Source organism: Oreochromis aureus, linkage group 10, assembly GCF_013358895.1.
Source record: "Oreochromis aureus strain Israel breed Guangdong linkage group 10, ZZ_aureus, whole genome shotgun sequence".
Taxonomy (NCBI): domain Eukaryota; kingdom Metazoa; phylum Chordata; class Actinopteri; order Cichliformes; family Cichlidae; genus Oreochromis; species Oreochromis aureus.
In genome coordinates, this window is record NC_052951.1 from 35,017,733 (window position 1) to 35,039,930 (window position 22,198).

At 46.3% G+C, this 22,198-nt stretch overlaps 1 protein-coding gene across 1 annotated transcript; it reads right to left on the reverse strand.

Moving 5' to 3' along the window:
* Nucleotides 1–4,198: 4,198 nt before the first annotated feature.
* Nucleotides 4,199–17,241, reverse strand: LOC116320786 (hepatitis A virus cellular receptor 1 homolog). The gene is made up of 7 exons (XM_031740502.2): nucleotides 17,124–17,241; nucleotides 12,498–12,839; nucleotides 12,023–12,091; nucleotides 11,653–11,714; nucleotides 9,402–9,486; nucleotides 7,708–7,735; nucleotides 4,199–4,948 (listed from the first exon to the last, which is right to left on the reverse strand). The coding sequence occupies exons 1-7, from the start codon at nucleotides 17,155–17,157 to the stop codon at nucleotides 4,804–4,806; spliced, it is 765 nt and encodes a 254-aa protein (XP_031596362.1). The 5' UTR covers nucleotides 17,158–17,241; the 3' UTR covers nucleotides 4,199–4,803.
* Nucleotides 17,242–22,198: the final 4,957 nt, after the last annotated feature.

A 22,198-nucleotide genomic window follows, 5' to 3' on the forward strand; every position in this document is an offset into this window, starting at 1 on the left:
AAGAATATCAGATTACTCAATCAACTGGTCAAAATCTACAGTCCTCCCGATTAATTGCTCCTTCCATAATTCTTCTTCTACACCACTGCAATCGGGAAAGTAGCTAAAATTTTCTGTTAGCATGCTAGCTGAGCGATGCTACTGTGAACCGAGGAGCTATTGTCTTGATGTGAGCTTCTACTCAGGGTTTTTTCTTCCAGTTCAGAGCAGAAATGTTTTTGTTAAGAAACTGGCTGTTGTTTTTTACCACACAATTTTAATTATAAGCTAGATATATTTCTACTAATGAAATTAGTTTGCTAACAGCAACAGGGATGAGTCAGTGAGTCAGTTGGGCTTGTGAATCATGATTCACGAGTCAGTAAAATGATTCTCGAGTACTGAACGATTCGTTCATGATTCGCGCATCACTAGTAACTGTTGTGGCTTCAATACTTATGAAGGAATTGCCTCGGAGTTGTCATACAGTTTCCTTTATTCAGTACATAAGGATCAGCACATCCACGTAACTGTCAACTGCTAAGGTAGCACACGCACATACAGCCGGCGTACCTGTGTACTTCCGGTGATTTCAAAATAAGAGTTCGAACATTACATCTCCCTTTAACAAACAAAAACACTTCTCTGGTAGTGAGACTATAATAACAAGATGTAAACAATATACTTCTAGGTTGCAATATGCTATGCTGCTGTATATGTATTTTAAACAATTTTTTATTTAAACATTTCAACACTTCTTAAGTTCTCAGGGCATTTCAACAGCTTTTCAAACTTTGACTTGGTTTACAAATCAAGAACCTGCCTTGGCTTGATGGCACGGCCGAATCTGGTGCGAGGGCAGGGTTCAGTCATTGTAGTTGGAGGAGTGTGGTGGGGAGACCTGGTCTCTGGAACAATGTCTTGGGTGGTTTGCGTGTCGTCACAGATGTCAGTTTGTGTGGGAGTGCGTGGCGAGGTGCCCTGGGCGCTGATGAGGTGTTGGCGATTGCATCTCAGGAGTTGACCATCACCTGTTTTGATGTGATAGCTTCGTGCGGTCTCTGCCGGTTTAAGGATAGTAGCTGGCTGCCATGTCCCATCTTCTTGCTGGTAGCGTGTTGGTGCTCCAGTCCGCGGTGTCGGCAGGGGTCGGGCGGATGTGTCATAATGTCTTTTCTGACAGAGTTGACATTCCTCCCGTCTTTCTTGCACAAGGCTTTGTGGGGTGACCTGAGGGCGCAGCTGTGTAGTTGTTGAGGACAAAATGGAGCGCAATCTACGGCTCATGAGGATTTGGGCTGGGGATTTAAGTCCATCAACAGGTGTGTTCCTGTACTCCAGCAAGCTCAAGTAGGGATCCATCTTGTCCTGTTTTGCTTTTGTCAGAATACGTTGTGCAGTTTGGACGGTCTTTTCATCTAAGCCGTTGCTCTGGGGTAACGTAGGCTTGATGTAATATGCTGGAATCCCCAGTGCTCTGCAAAACGTCTGAACTCTTGTGAGTTGTAACATGGCCCGCTGTCACTTATGACTTCCTTCGGAATGCCGTGTCTGGAGAATGTGGTTTTCATCTCGTGAATCACAGCTGCCGTGGTGTTTGGCAGGCCCTGGAGTTCAAAGTATCTGCTTAAGTAGTCACAAATGACAATGTAGTTTTCAGAGTTCTTTGGGATTTTTTGAGACAGCATGGGCTCTTTTTGGTTCGAGCTGCGATGCGTTTGGCAAATGTCACATTTCATAACTGGCTGTTCAATCTGTTTGCTCATGCCTGGCCAGAACATTCTGTCTCGTGCCCTGTGTTTGCTCTTTTCGACTCCAAAATGTCCCGTGTGTATTCTTGCAGGATCTCTTTTCTCAGTGAGTGCGGAATTATTATTCTTCCGCCTTTCAGGAGAAGTCCATCGGCCTCAGTGATTTCATCGCGATGGTTCCCGTACTCACTGACAAGTCCTGGACACTTTTTGCGTGTCTCTGGCCAGCCTGACCGGATGATGCGTTCGAGGGTAGAGAGTTGTTCGTCTTGGGCTGTGGCAGTTTTGATACAGTCCAGTTTCTCTGTGCTCACTGGTGCTGTCTGGATGATTGTGTGTACTTGTGTTTCCATTTCCTCACTTAGTGAGCTGTCACTGTCGTCTATTGACTTTCTTGATAGTGTGTCGGCTACTGGGATCTCTTTTCCAGGCCTGTGGACAAGTGTTATGCTGTACTTCTGAAGAGCAAGCAGCATACATTGTAGTCAGGGCGGTGCCAAGGCTAGTGGTTTGCGTAGTATACTTTCCAGTGGCTTGTGATCCTACTCAGCTGTAATATGACGTCCGTAAATGTAGTCATGAAATCTTTTACAGCCATAGAGGACGGCATAGAGTTCTTTCTCAGGAGTTACTCACTCTGACACCATGTTGTGGCTTCAATACTTATGAAGAAATTGCATCGGAGTTGTCATACAGTTTCCTTTATTCAGTACATAAGGATCAGCGCATCCACGTAACTGTCAACTGCTAAGGTAGCACACGCACATACAGCCGGCGTACCTGTGTACTTCTGGTGATTTCAAAATAAGAGTTCGAACATTACAGTAACTGCTCACTTTTCTATTTCAAACAATCAACAGAAAATTTCACAGAGAGATTTTTATATTAGGTTTTTAAAGCGGTGGGTTAATGTTTAAGTAACATGAGCCGAGAGGCAGCAGCAAGCTAGACTAACACTAGCTAGCTAGCATGTTCATAAACCTGGTGCTAAACTGAGAAAGTTTGAATAAGAGTCAACATTTAGTCTCTAAATCAGAGTATCACGAACAGAATCACAGCAATGAGCTGAAACTTCTCCAGGTTTGCTCAGAATATTCCAGAAAAATCTGTGAGCCCCATGAACAGGCGGACTGATCTGTGCGAGGGAGGAGGAAGGTAGTGACGTGGCATTCTCAAACAATATTGTTTTATCCTTCCACCGAAGGAAGGCTGCTTTTTGTCTGTTTCTCTGCAAAATCATTCAATAATTAAATAATTAAAATAAAATGAGCTTTTCATCTGGTTTTATTTACATTTTGCAGGTTTTTGTATGACCTAAGATTCAGTCTCTCAAACTACTTTTTTGTTTTTGTCTAAAAACAAAACGAATGTTTTAAAAGTCCAACAGTAATATAAACTGTCAGATATAGGAAGCTAAAAGCTCAGGTAAAGCAGTCTACCTACGAGCTGTAACCTAGTACAGTATAGAGTAAATGTACTTAGTTACCTTCCACCATTGAAAAGCTAAATTTCCAGCTTACTTAGTTCTTCTAATTTAAGCAACTCAAGTTTAGTCTACTTAATTTTTTTTAACTAAGCACAAGTTCGTTATTGATGTAAACAGCAGTGCAGGTAGACTCACAGCACAGGTAAGGCTGCTGAGCCTCAGCTCTAAACAGGTAAACAAGCTTCAGCTCATCCTTACACGACCGCCACGTGTCACAGTCAGGAGGACGTGCTGAGCCAACCAGAGGAGAGGAGAGCCATCGTTACTACATCAGGTACGCACAAAACACACCTGCACCTGAGTCCTCCAGCTGCCTCCATCACGTCACAGTCAGCAGGCAGCACATCATGGAGGGGAGCAGGTTAATGATGGGGTCACTGGGTGGATGAGCAGGATAAGGAGGAGTGATTTTTCCTCATTAAAGATTTCCCACAGATCATGAACCTTCTGAGACTGCAAAGAGGTTGGGGGAAGGGGGAGGGGTGTAGTTTTGAGCCTGTGGCCTGATGGGAGTTGTAGTTCTTTCACAGGATCTTCTCTCTTAATATTCAGAGAATCAGTGATGTGAGGAGGAGGCTCCATCTTTGAAGATAACTGATCACTGAGGTAGTGGAAGAATAAATCCAGCAGTACAGAGCCGTTCTCCTCCTGCAGGGGGCGCTGTGGTGTCTCCGTCCTGAGCTCAACCTGAGCGGGTGGAACAGGAGAGCTGGAGATGAACTTCCTGAGTGAGCTGCTGGGCTCGAGCAGAGAGTCTTTACAGGAGAGACAGAGGGAGGACGCCGCCATGATGGTGATGTTGGTGTAACGCCATCATGGATGAAATAAAGCTCGTGTGCTTTTATTCTGACATGTCAACTTTCTTTTTTCCTTTCAGTAACAAAGATGTTACATCTGAGCTGGATCAAAGGAACAAATAATGTTTATTACTGTCGTCATAGCGATCTTACTAAAGTGCATCTGTACCCTAGTACAGGTGTGGGGTTCTCACGGGTAACTCCGCCCCCATGGCTGTGATTAGAGATATTACAGAGTCTTTTTTTAATCATAGTGTGGATTCAATCCATCAAACAGCCTGAGCTTACAGCACAGCTGAGTCTGTGTAGCTGCAGGTCATCTGTCCGGCCAGCAGGTGGAAGCAGCGTGCAGAAGAAGAACTGAGCACCCAGGTTACCAGTCAGAAGTAAACATGTTTAAAGGAGGAGAAGAAGAGTTCAAACCAACCTTTAAAAGTCCTCCAAACATTTTATTAAATTAAATCTGAAAAAACAGGAAACCTCTCCAAACCTTTCACAATAAAAGCTCTTTACATCTTTATTTACGTGTTAGCTCTGAGTCTGTTAAACACCTGCTGCCTGCAAACCTCCAGCCTGAAGGCGGGGTTAGTCAGCTGGGACCACAGCTGTAGCTCTCTGATTGGACGCTTTCAAAGCAAAGCTTGAGAGCAAGGCCATCTTCTTAAAATACTGGACGCTTCTCAGGGCAAAGCTGTTGTCTCGTCTGTCCTCGACGTTTCCTCAAAGTCCGGAACAGCTCATCATCGTCCCGCCTCCAGGCTCTGCAGATGAGTGGGTGGAGCCTTAGAGCTCAGGGGCAGTTCTCGTATACGCCTCCCTCACCACCATCCATCTGGTAGATGTTGTCCACGGCGGCGGGCTGAGCGTGCAGCTGCAGAGTCGACGACGTGTGGTTGAACCGCACTGAGCCGCTGATCTGCCGCTGCTGCCGAGGGCTGAGACACGAGAGCGAGAGCATTAGTCAGCTGTCAGGACCTTTAGCTATAATAATATTACTACGACTGCTGGAGATTATAACATCCTGCAGAGAAACTCCAAAATAAAACGATTTGCTGCTTCTGTCTGTCACTACCCGATCCGTACCGGAAACCCGATCAGTACAACGCATGCGCAAATCTTATGTCACTTCCTCTCTTTGCCAATATTGCGACAGTTAATGTATTTGAATGATACGGTTAGCGCCCAGTTAGCGCCTAGCATTTCTCAACAGCTCTGCCTCCTTTTCGACTACCGGGACATTTAAACAATGGACAATCCGTATACAAACAAATTCATGCTTTTCTCCTCAACACAGAGCGTCCCCCGATTGAACAACAGCGACGTAAAATAAGAAGAATGGTGCTTAATTACAGACTTAATAATACTGACTTTGTAATATGTCACGTGAAGATTCATCAGCCAGATTAAGTGTTTACTGACAACTGACAGTGATAGCGGACATCATCATCACTATTCCAACAATCCTCTCCACACAGACAACCATAAACACACTGACTATCACTAAATCAAAATTAACACATGTTTGTAATGACGCTAATTCAGTTTACAATAGGGTTCATTCGCTCGGTCAGCAGGTGGCGGTATCCTCGTACACTGGTCGTGTCCAAATTCATGGGCTGCATCCTCCTGAGGACGCATTTGTAGACCGATTATGTCACAGCGACGCGCCAAAGGCTGTCCAAATTCGTAGACTCCTCCGAATGCAGCCGACAAATGCGTCCTTCTTTTCCCCGAATTTGAAGGTTGGGTCGGGTGTGTCCTTCGTGGCCCACCATATCCCAGAATTCATAGCGCGGCCCAGCCAAACTCCAGTTTCCAACAATGGCGGCCGCTACTAAGTTTTAACATTACTCTTATTAATCTTTCTCGGTACCAAATTTCCCCTCGTGGGACAATTAAAGGATTATTCTATTCTATTCTAAAATAAACTTTTAACATATTTTCAGGCGAGAAAGTAACTGTGTAAACTTCAAATATCTGCTCGGTTTATCAAGGTATTGCATATTTGCAAAAGTGGTTCGACGTTTTCGGAGACGTCTGTTACCCACCAGCTTGATAGCTAGCCGAGAGCTCGAGGCTCACTGAAGCCGCCGAGAACGGCACAACTCCCGGCACATCATTTACAGATCACCGCGGACTTTCGCTACTCAGGTTAAATGTAATATATAAGTTACTTAGACAACCTAAAAAGGATATTGTTTGGCTTTTTTCAGTGTTTTATTTGTTCGTGAGTAAATCAGTTTGGCTGAGATCAAAGTTATTAGATTAGATTAGATAAAATAAAACTTTATTAATCCCCCGGGTGGTTTTCACACAGCTGAATAAACGTCAAACAGAAAACTGATTAAACAGAAGTGTGAGATGGTCGAGAATTTACGCCAGTGTCCTGTTATATTTTAGATAGCAAGGAGCAGACGGTCGAGTTTATTCAACTCCACCGAGACAGCGGTGACGTTAATTAGAAGGCTCGACCGTCCAATTTCACAGCCGTTTACTTCCGGCCTACCCGACCTTCTGAGGACCCGGCCCACGTAGACCACGAAGGCCGGGTCCTCAGGAGGATGCAGCCCATGAATTTGGACACGACCACTGGGGAGTAAACTGCCATTAAATGAAACAGAAGAAGAAGAAAACATCTGCACATGCGCAGTAAGGATCGGGGAGTCCTGATCCGTAACTATCTTTTTATTTTTCGTTTTTGTCTACATTATATTGAAATGTTTCATTACTGCAAACATTTTAAGAGATACTTATTATTGTTAACATCTTAACAGACACTCTGACCTGTAACTGTTGTAAAATGCTTCGAGTGGAAGTAGACACCTTTCGCACATGCGTGGTACCGATCAGGTTTCCGGTACTGATCGGGTAGTGACATTGTCACATTTTATTATAGACCGAATATTAAAAATTATGATTTTATTTTATCCACACATCTAAAACTCTAAGCTGCTGATTGAATCTGTTTCCTGCTTCCATCCTCATCATGACTCAGATTTTCTAAAGTAAAAGCCTCAAACTTGACTCAAAGCAGCGTGAAAGGTCACTTCCTGTTCGTGACTCTGATTATGCTGCAGTTCAAATGAAGCATTAACGAGCAGTCGTGTTAATGATGATGATGATGAAGGATCAGAGTCTTCCTCCCCTCGCTCTGAGGCTTCAGTGCAGCAGTGATGGAGCTGGAAACACTGAGGGTGTGGATCAACCACACCCACTCGTGCTGGAGCGGCTCTGATGGACTCAGCTCACAGTCACTGAATCACAAACCAAAGGTTAAAACAACCCGTCCCTGTAAACGGCAGAGCTTTGGTGGCGTCGCACTCTTTCTCGCGGGTTTGGACGCCATCATGGTGGACTCTGTTCAGGGCTTTTATGGACGGTGTTTCTGGAGGCAGCAGAGGGGTGGAGGGTGTGGTGCTTGGTGCTACTGTGGCTGAACATGGAGCTCTGACACAGGGGTCAGCGTTAATGATTCCACTCTGACGGGCCTTAAAGGTCGAGTGAGCCTCCACTGGATTTGATGTTTCCTCTGCCTGGTTTAACTCTGTGGTTCTCTCACCTCTCAGTTTCAGTCTGAACATGCGATGAAGGCTGAGAGATGATGAGTCACGACTTCTCAGAAGCGTCCTCGATGGTCGAGGTGTGGAGACGCGTTAGTTACTCAGAAACACAAAGATAAAGATCGTGCACTCACACTGTGTCGAGGAGCTTCAGTCTTCTCACTGCAGAGACACAAAATACCAGAAACTATGTTAATGACGAGACGTTCACCTTTGTGACATAAAAAGAACAAATCACACAAATCAGCACCGAACCGAGCGACCGAGCCCGAAACAGCGACGTGCTGACCGCCCAACATGAGAAACACGGAGACCAACGCACTGAGAGGTGCTCCTGATGATCGATGACCTCGCCTGAAACATCCAGACACCGTCGCTCTGTGAGGGCGGCGAGGTCAACGCTGCAGACGCCATGTTGGGTCCAGATTACAGCTCATGAAGAGCTGAATGAGCTCAGAACGTTGTTCAGTTTCTTATTTGTTTCTTTATTTTAACATTGTTTCCTGTCTTGCATGCGTAGCAGCAGCAGACTGGAGCTGGCTTCATGCATGCAGCAGATGCTTCGGCCCCGTGGGAGGAGGAGGCCCTGACACACCTTCATCTGGACTTTAACACGATTTACTGCAGAAATGATGAGTCACGTCACACAGACGTGTTCCTTAATGCAGCTCAGCGTTTCCATCAGAGCTGCTGCTACAGAGCGGGGGGCGCTGACGTCAGCACGAGGGTCTACCACACGATTCTCAGTAATGATGAGCGATCCAGCCCACGCGCTCGCTCTGCGGTGACACAGACCCTAACATCTGGTTCTCAGGAGAAGGCGGAGCTCCTCGGGCCTGTCTGCAGAGGTGAAGCTCGGAAACAAACTGTTAAAATGTTCACACCTTCAGCTCGGCCTCCGCACCATCTCAGCGGTCTCACCTCCTGCAGGGGGCGCTGTGGTGTCTCTAACCTTCCCTCTCATTCGAGCTCCATGTTTGTGTTAAACAGTCTGGTTTCAGTGCACTCTCCTGTCTCCTGCACATCTCCATACCTGCACAGGTGTGCCACGAGGAAAACATACACCTGTCCACTCTTCATCCTCTTGTCCTTTTGCATAACTCCATTAAATATCCAACGATTATTGTACAAAAATAAAAACAATCAGCTGATCTGAGAGGACCTGACCGGGACGTGTCCCTGTTATCAAACCCTATGTCATTGTTCACTGTCCCGATTCAAAGTTCAGGTTTATTAAACCGTGCTGCGTCACATGACCTCCATGTTTCCTGTCTGGCTCAGCTAAAAACACTCTCCCAGATCATGGATGGGGAGCTTCCTCTTTGTCCTCCTTTACTTTGTGCTTCTCTGCTCTGGCTTCCTGTTTCCTACAGGATCCAGTTCAAACTTTTACCGGAGCCCCTTCGTACCTGTCTGAGCTCCTTTCTGTTCATGCTCCAGAAAAAACCACGAGGTCCAGCTCAGAATGAATGCGCTCCATCCCTCGGACTAAACTCAAATCTCATGGCGATAGAGCCTTCTCTCTGGCAGGTCCCAGACTTTGGAATATTTTCCCCCTAAATATTTAAATCTCTTCTAAAGACAAATTTTTATGCTCTGGCCTTTAACACTATGACCAAAGCATTTTGGTCTTATTCAATAGTCTGAGTTTTTGTTTTAATTCTCTTGTTGTCCCTTTATGTTTATTGTTGTACTATTGTTTTACATTGTTTCTGTTTTAATGGCATTTCCTTATTGTTAAGCACTTTGTGCAGCATGGGCTGTCTGGAAATGTGCTATATAAACAAACTTGACCTTGTCACTGTGAGGACAGTTTAACTAAACTCACCCAGGAGTCCTGCGATGGCGAGCAGAGACACCAGGCCCAGCAGGACGCAGACGACCACCACTATCAGCTGACCGCCGTCCTCGCCCTGTAAACCCAGAAAAACACCACATCGCTCTGTTACAGGGAAGCTTCACATGCAGTCAGCAGAGAGTTAGTCTGTAAAGACTCTACTCTTTGGTCTCACAGCATTTATTCAAATAACACTTTTATATTTGGTGCCTCCTTTCCCAGCATGCATCTGGCTGCCACAGTGAAGTCAGTCCGATGGCTTTAAAAAGTTCAACAACACAATGAACTCGTATTGATACGCACAAAGTTCAGTCTATTTCCCATTTAGCCTCCTTACCCCTCAGAGACTGAGCACAAAATCACTACAAGCTCATGTCCACCTGCTGCCCCTGGACAGGTGTGGTAAAAGGTGTGTCTCCACCTGTGTCGTGTTATTCAGTATCTGTGGTGTATAAATAGCCCTGCTGCTTCTCTGTTTATCAGATGGTCAGTGGTGTGGTCTTGTTTGCCCTCCTGTGCTTTTCTGGTCTCACTCTCTTGTTGTCTAATTTGGTTTTGTTTCCTCTTGTTCACTTTACAATTCTAATCATTGCATATTAATTCAATTCAATTCAATTTTATTCATATAGCGCCAAATCACAACAAAAGTCGCCTCAAGGTGCTTCATAGGTACAGAGAAAAACCCAACAATCATATGACCCCCTATGAGCAAGCACTTTGGCGACAGTGGGAAGGAAAAACTCCCTTTTAACAGGAAGAAACCTCCGGCAGAACCAGGCTCAGGGAGGGGTGGGGCCATCTGCTGCGATTGGTTGGGGTGAGAGAAGGAAGACAGGATAAAGACATGCTGTGGAAGAGAGACAGAGATTAATAACAGATATGATTCGATGCAGAGAGGTCTGTTAACACATAGTGAGTGAGAAAGGTGACTGGAAGGGAAAAACTCAATGCATCATGTTAGTACCATATCACCCTATTAGAGCACTTCACTCTCACTCTGCAGGCCTACTTGTTGTTCCTAGAGTATTTAAAAGTAGAATGGGAGGCAGAGCCTTCAGTTTTCAGGCCCCTCTTCTGTGGAACCAGCTTCCAGTTTGGATTCAGGAGACAGACACTATCTCTACTTTCAAGATTAGGCTTCAAACTTTCCTTTTTGCTAAAGCATATAGTTAGGGCTGGACCAGGTGACCCTGAATCCTCCCTTAGTTATGCTGCAATAGACGTAGGCTGCCGGGGATTCCCATGATGCACTGGGTGTTTCTTCTTCATTCACTATGTGTTAACAGACCTCTCTGCATCGAATCATATCTGTTATTAATCTCTGTCTCTCTTCCACAGCATGTCTTTATCCTGTCTTCCTTCTCTCACCCCAACCAATCACAGCAGATGGCCCCGCCCCTCCCTGAGCCTGGTTCTGCCGGAGGTTTCTTCCTGTTAAAAGGGAGTTTTTCCTTCCCACTGTCGCCAAAGTGCTTGCTCATAGGGGGTCATATGATTGTTGGGTTTTTCTCTGTATTGTGCGATCTATTGTACAATATAAAGCGCCTTGAGGTGACTGTTGTTGTGATTTGGGGCTGTATAAATCGTTTTTATCAGCTTGTCAGTCATCTTTAAGTTGCTCTAACTTTTACAAATACAGTGTGTATGGAAAAATAATGAATTTTATATATAAAGAACCAAGAAATACTTTTTTATCTCAGGTTCTGGTTTGGACTGTCCAATCACACGAGGCCGCGTCAGCAGCAGTGTGAGGCGCAGACAATCCAAATAACGTGATCAGAAACATTTAAGACCCTCCGAACTGAAATAAATACAATTTACTGCTTTTTAAGATATAATGTGAGACGTAAGGACCCACAGACACCTGGGAGCCGTTTATTCACGTAACTCGATGAGGGTCGCTCACATGGATCCTGCTGCTGGATGTACCTCTGTGAACCTGCAGGGATTTAACACACTCAGAGGAAAGACTTCTACAAACAGCTGGAAGCCTGCAGGATTATTGTTAGGATGAGTCTCACTGTTCACATCCTCAATATGAAATATGTGGGGTCATGGTAACAGCAGCAGGTTTGAGGCAGCTAAGGGAGGACGTAACTCCATTAGTTTGAACAGTTATAGACAGCAGTGACTGTAATGTTTTTAATGTGAAACTGTGTCTTTAAGGATGTGAAAGTCCCGACACCCTGACTTCGGTCGCTCTCAGCGACCTCATGTTTTCACGCTGTTTTTCTTTCCTCACCTCGCTGCTGCTCGTCATGGTGGAGGGCGAAGTCAGGAGGCTTTCTGCAGAGGTCATGTGACCTGCAGCATGAGGAAATGAAAGCAGAAGATTTTAGGACAGCTGTGTCAGCAGCAGCATGATGTCAGGATGATTTAATTTTAGCTTCTGATCCTTTATTCCAGAAACACACTGAGTCTGAGATCAAACAGTTCCTGTCACTTTCAGTCTGATTGGACAAAAATCAGGAAGCGATGCTATAAATATGTGACGACTAATAAAGTTTCTTCCACAGAAATGTAAACGATCCTCTTTCCTGTCATCTGTGTTTGGTCCTGACAATCATGTGTTGCACTTCATTGCTGTCATCAGCAGATTAATCACAGGTCACCTTCAGAGGCTGCCGTCGGCTCTGTGGGCGTGTCTGAGTTTGGCGCCGTCCATGTGGGAGTTTGTGGCGCTGAAACAGATCATTGACATGACATCAGCACACTCTGCTTCAGATGAGTCTTTGTAATGAGAGGATGAGCAGGTGGGAGCAGATAAACAGACTCTCTTCAGAGAGCTGCTGCTTCCTCCTGATGCTATTATCAGTAAACCAAAGCTAAACAGAGATTTCTTTATGTAAACACAGGCGGCCCGCTCGAGTCACGACTTCATGATGTGATGTCAGCAAATGAAAAGAGGAAAAGGAAACAGCCCCGAGGTTAGACCCGGTCGACGTGCTGATTTCTGAACAAGGAAAACTCAGAAAGGAAAAATGAATGCAGTGTTCACAGATGTGTGAGGAAGACTCTCTCTGGGACGAAGCTGTAGTTGCTATGATACCAGAGTCTGATGGTTCTGGTGTTGTAATAATTCCTCACCTGTGACGACGCTCAGGTCAAAGTGATGTTTGTCATCGTTGAACCAGCCGGGTATCTCCACCCTGCAGCCGTATCGTCCAGCGTCTCCCTCTGTCAGGCTCTTTATGGTCAGAGACACGTCTCCGTCCTCCAGTCGGCCCAGCAGCTGATACCTGCTGGAAGCTCTGGTTTCCACTCTGAGTCCATCTGTGGAGATCAGTTGATTGGAGCAGCCTCTGGTTGGTATTTCTCCTCGCTGCCAGCACACTGACAGAGCGCCGTGATATTTCCTGTCATATTTACAGGGCAGAGTGACGTCCTGACCTGTGTGACCTTTGACCCTGCTGCTGTCACATTCACAGACTGGAAACAGAAACACAGGAAAACTTTGTTACATCAGATCCAAACTGCTCAGGGCTCAGATCAGGTCAATGTCATATCATCTTCACTGGTTTTACTGGTTTAACTGGGTCTGAGAGAGTAATTTCCCCACGGGGATCAATAAAGTATACATTATTATCATTATTAAACTGGCGTTTTAATCGATACCAGTGCCTGATGGGTTTTATAGATTCTGCTTGTTCGGTGGTTTGATGTCAAAGTTTAAAAGAGAAGCTGCGGCAAATTTACTGATGACAAAGACGATGAGGAAGTGAAAGCGACTTCACTCTGAGTTTGTCGTCCTGTCGGTCTTTTTTCTGTCACCTTAGTCAGACTTTCAGTCTGGTTTCTGTCAGAGTTTCAAGGTTTTATATTTTCACTTGTCGGTCCGTGTCCTGTCATGCTGTGTGGTCCAATCTGTCTCTGAGCTGAGCGTCACGTTCAGTTACTCATTTAGAGTCCTCGTCCTTAGTTTTACCTCCTTTATCTTAGTGTCCTTGATTACTTTCAACTCTGTCTTGTTACCCTTATGTTTCCATGCTCTCTGATCACCTGCTGCTTCCATTTAAAGCTTCCGTTTGTTTCTGTTCTTTGTATGTTCCCTTTGTTCCTTCGGTTTTTAGGTATTTAGACTCTGCTCTTTGTGTGTTGTCTGTGAAGGTTCTCAGTCATCCAGGTCATCGTAGTCAAAGGAGTTTGCAAAGAAAAGCGTCTGGACTTCTTTAAGTTGCTTGAAGACGTTTCACCTCTCATCCGAGAAGCTTCTTCAGTTCTAAGGTCAAATGGCCGAGAGTCCCAGATTTAAACCCAGTGGGAGTATCCCCCCAAGGAGGGACAAAGGACCCCCTGGTGATCCTCTAATCACATGCGCCAAGGTGTGAAAGTGGGTGTGGGACCTAATCAGCCAGGGTTTCGGGTGAGCTCATTGTGAAACCTGGCCCCACCTTGTCATGTGAATTCCTGAGGTCAGATGGCCCAGGATGTGAGTGGGCGTTAAGGCGTCTGGGGAGGGAACTCAAAACTGGATTATAGATGGCAGACAGTTGGTGTCATAGGCCCCGCCTCTGTTCAAAGATGGTCGCTCACAGTGGACATAGATGGCCTCTTTCACTCCTCTTTCAAACCATCTGTCCTCTCTGTCCAATATGTGAACATTGGCATCCTCGAAAGCGTGACCTTTGACCTTAAGATGCAGATGGACTGCTGAGTCTTGTCCTGTGGAGGTGGCTCTTCTATGTTGTGCCATACGCTTGTGAAGTGACTGTTTGGTCTCTCCAATGTAGAGGTCTGGGCATTCCTCGCTGCACTGTACAGCATACACCACGTTGTTCAGTCTGTGTTTTGGAGTTTTGTCTTTCGGGTGAACCAGTTTGTGTCTGAGTGTGTTGCTGGGTCTGAAGTACACTGGGATGTCGTGCTTGGAGAAAACTCTCCTGAGTTTCTCTGATACACCGGCTACATAGGGGATGACAACGTTGTTGCGTCTGTCTTTCTTTATCCTCCTCGCTGGTGTCTGATCTTCTTTTCTGTGCCTCTTTGCTGACTTTATGAACGCCCAGTTAGGATAACCACATGTTTTCAGTGCTTCCTTTACATGTGTGTGTTCAATTCAATTCAATTCAATTCAATTCAATTTTATTTATATAGCGCCAAATCACAACAAAAGTCGCCTCAAGGCGCTTTATATTGTACAAGAGATCGCACAATAATAAATACAAAGAAAACCCCAACAATCATATCATATGACCCCCTATGAGCAAGCACTTTGGTGACAGTGGGAAGGAAAAACTCCCTTTTAACAGGAAGAAACCTCCGGCAGAACCAGGCTCAGGGAGGGGCGGGGCCATCTGCTGCGACCGGTTGGGGTGAGAGAAGGAAAACAGGATAAAGACATGCTGTGGAAGAGAGACAGAGATTAATAACAGATATGATTCGATGCAGAGAGGTCTGTTAACACATAGTGAGTGGCTGGAAAGGAAAAACTCAATGCATCATGGGAATCCCCGGCAGCCTATGTCTATTGCAGCATAACTAAGGGAGGATTCAGGGTCACCTGGTCCAGCCCTAACTATATGCTTTAGCAAAAAGGAAAGTTTGTTCCTTCTTTTTCCCTTCAGGCTTGGAGGGAACATGTTCTGCCCGGTGGTGTAGGGTCCTGATTACTCCAAGTTTGTGTTCCAGAGGGTGATGGGAGTCAAAGAGGAGGTACTGGTCCGTGTGTGTGGGCTTCCGGTAAACTTCAATGTTGAGGTTGCCATTCTCTTCAATGTGCACAGCGCAGTCCAGGAAAGGCAAACAGTTGTCCTTAGTGTCTTCCCTGGTCAACTTGATGTTTTTATCCACGGCGTTAATGTGCGCAGTGAAGGATTCCACTTCTTGTGTCTTGATTTTGACCCAGGTGTCGTCTACATATCTGTACCAGTGGCTGGGTACTCTCCCTTTAAAAGAGCCAAGAGCCTTTCTTTCCACTTCCTCCATGTAAAGGTTGGCTACAATAGGTGACACGGGGGAGCCCATGGCACAGCCATGTTTTTGTCTGTAGAAACCCTCGTTGTATTTGAAGTATGTTGTACTCCAAAACTCCAAAACACAGACTGAACAACGTGGTGTATGCTGTACAGTGCAGCGAGGAATGCCCAGACCTCTACATTGGCGAGACCAAACAGCCACTTCACAAGCGCATGGCACAACATAGAAGAGCCACCTCCACAGGACAAGACTCAGCAGTCCACCTGCATCTTAAGGTCAAAGGTCACTCTTTGAGGATGCAAATGTTCACATTTTGGACAGAGAGGACAGATGGTTTGAAAGAGGAGTGAAAGAGGCCATCTATGTCCACTGTGAGCGACCATCTTTGAACAGAGGTGGCGGTTTACGACACCAACTGTCTGCCATCTATAATCCAGTTTTGAGTTCCCTCCCCAGACGCCTTAACGCCCACTCACATCCTGGGCCATCTGACCTCAGGAATTCACATGACAAGGTGGGGCCACGTTTCACAATGGGCTCACCCGAAACTCTGGCTGATTAGGTCCCACACCCGCTTTCACACCTTGGCTCAGGTGATTAGAGGATCACCAGGGGGTCCTTTGTCCCTCCTTGGGGGGATACTCCCACTGGGTTTAAATCTGGGACTCTCGGCCATTTGACCTTAGAACTGAAGAAGCTTCTCGGATGAGAGGTGAAACGTCTTCAAGCAACTTAAAGAAGTCCAGACGCTTTTCTTTGCAAACTCCTTAGACTATTTGTGTGTTATTGGAGTTATTAAAGGTTACTTTGTCTTTGACCTCCAAGACTCAAAAACAACACATAAGGATGAGAATCATGGATATCAAACCCAGACGGTGTTTGTGAAGCCTCAACATGAACGTTTCCATCGTCACCATGGAAACCAGACATGAGAAGCAGGAGGTGGATGAGACTGAAACAAATTGTCAGTCACAGGTTTTTAGCCAATGAGCATTTCCAGGATAAGCCTCCTCTCTGACACGTGGAGTGAATAAAAAAAATACAAACTACATGTTACATTAGGTTAAATATGAAAACAGTGACTGAGTTCACACTCATCAGCTCAGGTATCAGCCCCAGGCCCCCTGCTGGTCATTAGAAGAATGCAGGTTTAAGACACATCTGGCTTCACTTTTTAGAAATCAAAGCTCCGTCCAGCTTTGCTCTCTGTCAGCTCACCCAGGCTCAGCGTCAGACACACTTTGATTTGACCTTTCAGATGATTTCTCACACAGCTACAGATATGACAGAGAGAAGAAGACGTTTATCCACAGTAACAGTGGATCCACAGTGGAGAGGATGGCAGTGAGGTTTAGACCGTCACTGGTGACCCTGTCACCCCGAGTTTGTGACAGAATCACTGCTTTTGTCCATCATTGGAGAGATTTCAGAGATCAGTTTCAATAAAAAAATGACCTTTGGGGTCATCTGAGGTTAAAAGGAAGCACACAGTGAACCAGCTGTTATCGCTGGGTAACATGACCTTTAACACGTTCTCATTCTCGTTGTTTCTACAGAAGTCAAGTCTCCGGCCAAACCTTCAGGAAACCCAGCTGTGCTGACAGGGAACAGTCGAGTTTTCACACAACTATAAATCACGTCCACCGTGTGAGGCAGAGAGATAAAAAGCAACAGATTAAAGTTTCACCAGCAGCACAGCTGATGTGGATCACACGCTCTCAGTGCTGGATAAAGGTTAACTAAAGACACGAGACAAACAACTCTCAGGATCAGAGACAGTGGAAAGGTGAAGGTTACCTGTGAGCAGAGCGAGCAGCAGCACGACCTTCATGACGAAGCCTGAGTGACTCGTCAGAGCTCGCCAACACGTTTAAACAGCTGCTGACAGCCTGCGAGTCATCACAGCTGCCCGCTGCAAAAAATGATCCTGAAACCACGAAAACAGAGAGCGGAGGCGGGGCTCCTGACACAGTTTGAGTTTTTAGTCAAACAGTTAATCCACTGGTTTGACTCCAGATTATTTCCTTTATTTTTCAGTGTTTTGTTGACATAAGATGGCCTTTATTAGTCCCACAGGTGGGAAATTTGTTTTGTTACAGCAAAAGTGCAGAGTTATGTAGCAGAAATTAGAAAACACTGGAATGCAATAAAATACAATAAAATAAAATAAAATACTATATACAATAGAATAAAATAGAATAGAATAATATATACAATAGAATAAAATAGAAATACAAATACTATATACAACTGAGTAGGAAAATACAAAAACACAACTTCGTCAGAAGAAGAATTGCACATATAGCAGTCTTATTGCACATGTGTGGGTTTGTGTGTTTGATCAGCTGCAAAAGTCTTTGTTGTGGAGTCTGACAGCAGTGGGGAGGAAAGACCTGCGAAATCTCTCCGTCCCACACCGTGGGTGCCGCAGTCTCCCACTGAAGGAGCTGCTCAGTGCTGTCACAGTCTCCTGCATGGGGTGGGAGATGTTGTCCAACAGGGATGACAGCTTAGCCGCCATTCTCCTGTCACTCACCACCTCCACTGGGTCCAGAGGGCATCCTAGAACAGAGCTGGCCCTTCGGATCAGCCTGTTCAGTCTCTTCCTGTCCCCAGCAGAGATGCTGCCGCCCCAGCAGACCACACCATAAAAGATGGCTGAGGCCACCACAGAGTCATAGAAGGTCTTCAGGAGTGGGCCCTCCACTCCAAACGACCTGAGTCTCCGCAGCAGGTACAGCCTGCTCTGCCCTTTCCTGTAGAGGGCGTCTGAGTTATGAGTCCAGTCCAGTTTGTTGTTCAGATGAACACCAAGGTACCTGTAGCTGTCCACAGCCTCGATGTCCATACCTTGGATGTTCAGTGGTTGCAGTGGAGGATGCTTGTGCCTGCGGAAGTCTACCACCAGCTCCTTGGTTTTACTGGCGTTGATCTGGAGGTAGTTCAGCTGGCACCAGTCCACAAAGTCTTGAGTCAGTCCTCTGTACTCCTTGTCGTCCCCATCAGTGATGAGGCCGACTATTGCAGAGTCATCAGAGAACTTCTGCAGGAAGCACTGGGTGGAGTTGTGGGAGAAGTCTGCAGTGTAGATGGTGAAGAGGAACGGAGCCAGAACCGTTCCCCTGTGGGGCCCCTGTACTGCAGGCGACCCTGTCCGACACACAGCCCTGAGTCCTCACATACTGTGGTCGGTCGGTGAGGTAGTCCAAAATCCAGGTAGTGAGGTGATGGTCCACTCCAGAGTTCTCCAGCTTGTCCTTCAGAACCGAGGGAAGAATGGTGTTAAAGGCACTGGAGAAATCAAAGAACATGATTCTCACAGTGCTCCCAGCGGTCTCCAGGTGAGCGAGGGAGCGATGTAGGAGGTGAATGATGGCATCATCCGCTCCAATGCCAGGCTGGTAGGCAAACTGAAGTGGGTCCAGTGATGAGCTCACAAGGCGCCGAAGCTGAGCCAGGACCAGTCGCCCAGGGTCTTCATCAGGTGGGATGTCAGAGCCACCGGCCTGTAGCTGTTGAGGTCCTTGGGCGTGAAGTCTTTGGCACTGGAACAACACAGGAAGTTTTCCAGAGCTGTGGGACTCTTCCCAGCCTCAGGCTCAGGTTGAAGAGGTGCTCCATCACACCACACAGTTGGTCCGCGCAGGACCTGGCGACCCTCGAGCTGATGCCATCTGGACCCGCTGCCTTCTTGGCTTTAATCCTCCTCAGTTCCCTCCGAACCTGGGTGGTTGAGAGAGACAGGCTGGAGCCTTGTGTTGAGTGTGTATTGGATGCTGTTGTTGGGGTGGGAGGAGTGAGCAGGGTGAATAGAGGAGGTGTGAAGTGTCTGAGGTGTCAGAGGTGGAACAGCAGCAGTGGGGGTGGGTGAGTCTGCAGCCGATGTTGGAGACTGCCTCATGGCTGAATCAAATCTGTTGAAGAAATGATTCAGTTCATTTGCCCACCTCACATCCCTCCCAGGCAGAGAGTTCTGATGTTTGTGGCCTGAGATGGTTCTGAGGCCTCCAGACTTCACCAACATTGTTTTGCTGAAGCTGGTTCTCCATCTTCTGCCTGTAGCTGTCCTTCCCATTCCTTATCAGTCCCCTCAGCTCTCTCTGCACTCTTTTCAACTCCTCTTTGTCTCTGGATTTGAAGGCCCTCCTCTTCTGCTTGAGGACAGCTTTAATTTCTGAAGTAATCCAGGGTTTGTTGTTGGAGAAACACCGTACAGTCCTGGTAGGTGCGGTGTTATCCACACAGAAATTAATATAGTCAGTAATGCATGTAGTAAGGCTGTCGATGTCCTCTCCGTGGGTCGTCACAGATCACCTCCCACACAGTCGACTCAAAACAGTCCTTAAGAGCCTCCTCGCTCTCCTCCGACCATCTCTGTACTGTGCGGGTGGCTGCTGGCCCCTGCGCACTAAGGGCTCATACACAGGGACAAGGTGCACCAGGTTGTGATCAGATCTGCCCAGGGAGGGAGAGGTGATGAACTGTATGCCTCCTCAGCATTGGCATACAGTAAGTCCAGTGTTTTATTGTCTCTGGTTGGGCAGGTCACATACTGGGTGAAGGTGGGCAGTGTGGAGTCCAGTGAGGCATGATTGAAGTCCCTGATATTATGAGAAGGGCTCTCGGAGATTGTGTTTGCAGTCTGCTGACCACAGAGTGGAGAGTGTCACAGGCTGCATCCGCGCGTTGGTCGAGGGGGGGGACATACGCTGTTATCGCGATAACATGCGAGAATTCAGGGCAGGTAGTACGGACGCATGCTAACGGCTAACAGCTCAATGTCTCTGCTGCAGAGTTGTTCTTTTACAGTGATGTGCCCAGGGTTACACCATCTGTCATTCACAAACACTGCCAGTCCCCCTCCTTTCCTCTTACCGCTGTCTCTCGTCCTGTCCGCTCGCAGCAGCTGGAATCCCGGTAGTGTCACGCTCGTGTCCGGAGTTAGCGGTGTTAGCCACGACTCTGTTAGCATCATGATGCTACATTGCCGGTACTCCCTCTGTGACCAGGTTAGCGACGTGAGCTCATCCATCTTATTGGGCAAAGATCTTACATTTCCAATAATTACAGAAGGAAGAGATGGTCGATAACGTCTCCTTCTCGGGCGACGTCGCTCCTTCCCAGCACGACACCCCCGTCTTTTCTTCCTCAGTTCACTGGGAATGTCGAGTCTGTCCGCCGGCAGTACCGCTGCGGGACGCAGCGCTAACAGCTGATCCCTACTGTAAACAAAGGATCCCTGCTCTGGGTCCCCAGACACGGGTGAAAAAAATAGAAAAAAACTAAGAAAAACAACCAGAACTAGCACAAAACGGTAGAACATGGTTGCAGAGTCTAATTACTAATACGTTAGTTATAAAAATTACTAGAAGAAAAAAGATAAGAAGGAAAGAAACTCAGAATGAGCAGAGCTGCTGTAACAGGCTGCCGCACACGGGGGGCGCCCATTTAGCTCCCTCTGTGGTTCCCGTCCTGGTTCAGTATGTGGTTATCATCCTCACCCCCTCGTGTCCTCCTGCACCACGTTTTCTTTCTTTCTCTGTCATCTTTACGTTTTATAGTTTGGGTTTTTGCTGGAGGTCTCATTTTTTTAGCGCTGTGGTTCTTGTTGTACTTGAGTTTATGATTAATGCACTCTATTCAGTGTAGCCTGTGTAGTATTTATTCTTGGAGTTATTTCCTGTTTTATTTTGGTAGTTAGCTTTCTTCTGTCTGGTGCTTAGTTTTACTTCCTGTTGCCCTTCTGATCACCTCAGGTGTATAAATAGTCCTTCCCTCAGTCTTTGGTTCAGTTTGTTGCCTTCGTTGGACTGTTATTGGGCCGGGCTGTTAACCAGATTAACCAGTCAGGAGCAGATTATAGAGCAGAGATGGTGGTTTTGCAGCACAGCGACCCCTGCAGGTCTGTGCAGGTAGAAAGCTGAGCTGAGAACGGTCACAGACAACAACAATAAAGAAACAAAAATAGTTTTGAGTTCAGAATTCAGTTTATGTTCTGAGTCTTTGTGTCCGTCCCTCTCGTCTTATGCACAGAGAACAAACGTCTGAAGGTTGATGTAAACATGAAGGATGGGTGGTGCTGCTGTTCAGATGAAGCTGACCTCAGATGTTTGCTTTCCTTCTGTCTGCTCTCAGATCTGTGAGAACTGAAGCATCTGCCACAGTAAATCTGTTCACGAGCGCTTCATCATGCGACTGCCGGACCCAGAACGATGCTTTCGTCTGTTCCCGCTGCAGAGATCATCCACAGGAACAGCCCATCCTCATTTATCCCAGCTGACCTGAAGTACACACGAGTCCATGATGATCACAAAGGCAGCAACACAACACCAGACACCACTACAGAGTCACACAGCTGCACAGGAAGCAGATGTTCAGAGTCCAGCTGTCAGCAGGGCGTCTCAGTCATGGTCAGAATGTCCGTCACTATGAATTCTGGGATGGCATTATCTCCTCTCCTTTTATAAAGGATGCTCCAGTGTCTCCTCTGCTTAAGGAGGCAACTAAGGAAGCTTAACAACTACGTGACATCAACACGAGGCCGCCAGACTGAAGCTTTGAATCCTCAGCGTTAAACCAGCAGGATCATTTCAGTTAGATTAATCAAAAACAACTATTTACTAGAAATGACCTCGTGACCCATCTTCACAGCTCACCAGGGGCTGCAGGCCACGCTTTGTGAACCACTGATGTGAAAAACATTCAATATCATATTTCAGTCATTAGAAAACATATATTATAGTATTTAATTAATAGCTGCAGTATTTACTGTGTATTAAACTATTTTATTGTCTACAGAGAACATTTATTCTGTGTACAGTTGTAATATTTTATGCGTAATTATTGTTTATTTACAGTATTTTCTTGCATCT

Bases quoted from the DNA above. Each gene is read 5' to 3' on its own strand.
- LOC116320786 (XM_031740502.2), bottom strand. From the start codon at position 17,157: ATGAAGGTCGTGCTGCTGCTCGCTCTGCTCACAG. The intron at 7,736-9,401 runs GTGAGTTTAGTT...GTGTCTCTGCAG, and splicing joins CGCCATCGCAGGACTCCTGG to TGAGAAGACTGAAGCTCCTC. The intron at 4,949-7,707 runs GTGAGTGCACGA...CTCGTGTCTCAG, and splicing joins CTGAAGCTCCTCGACACAGT to CCCTCGGCAGCAGCGGCAGA.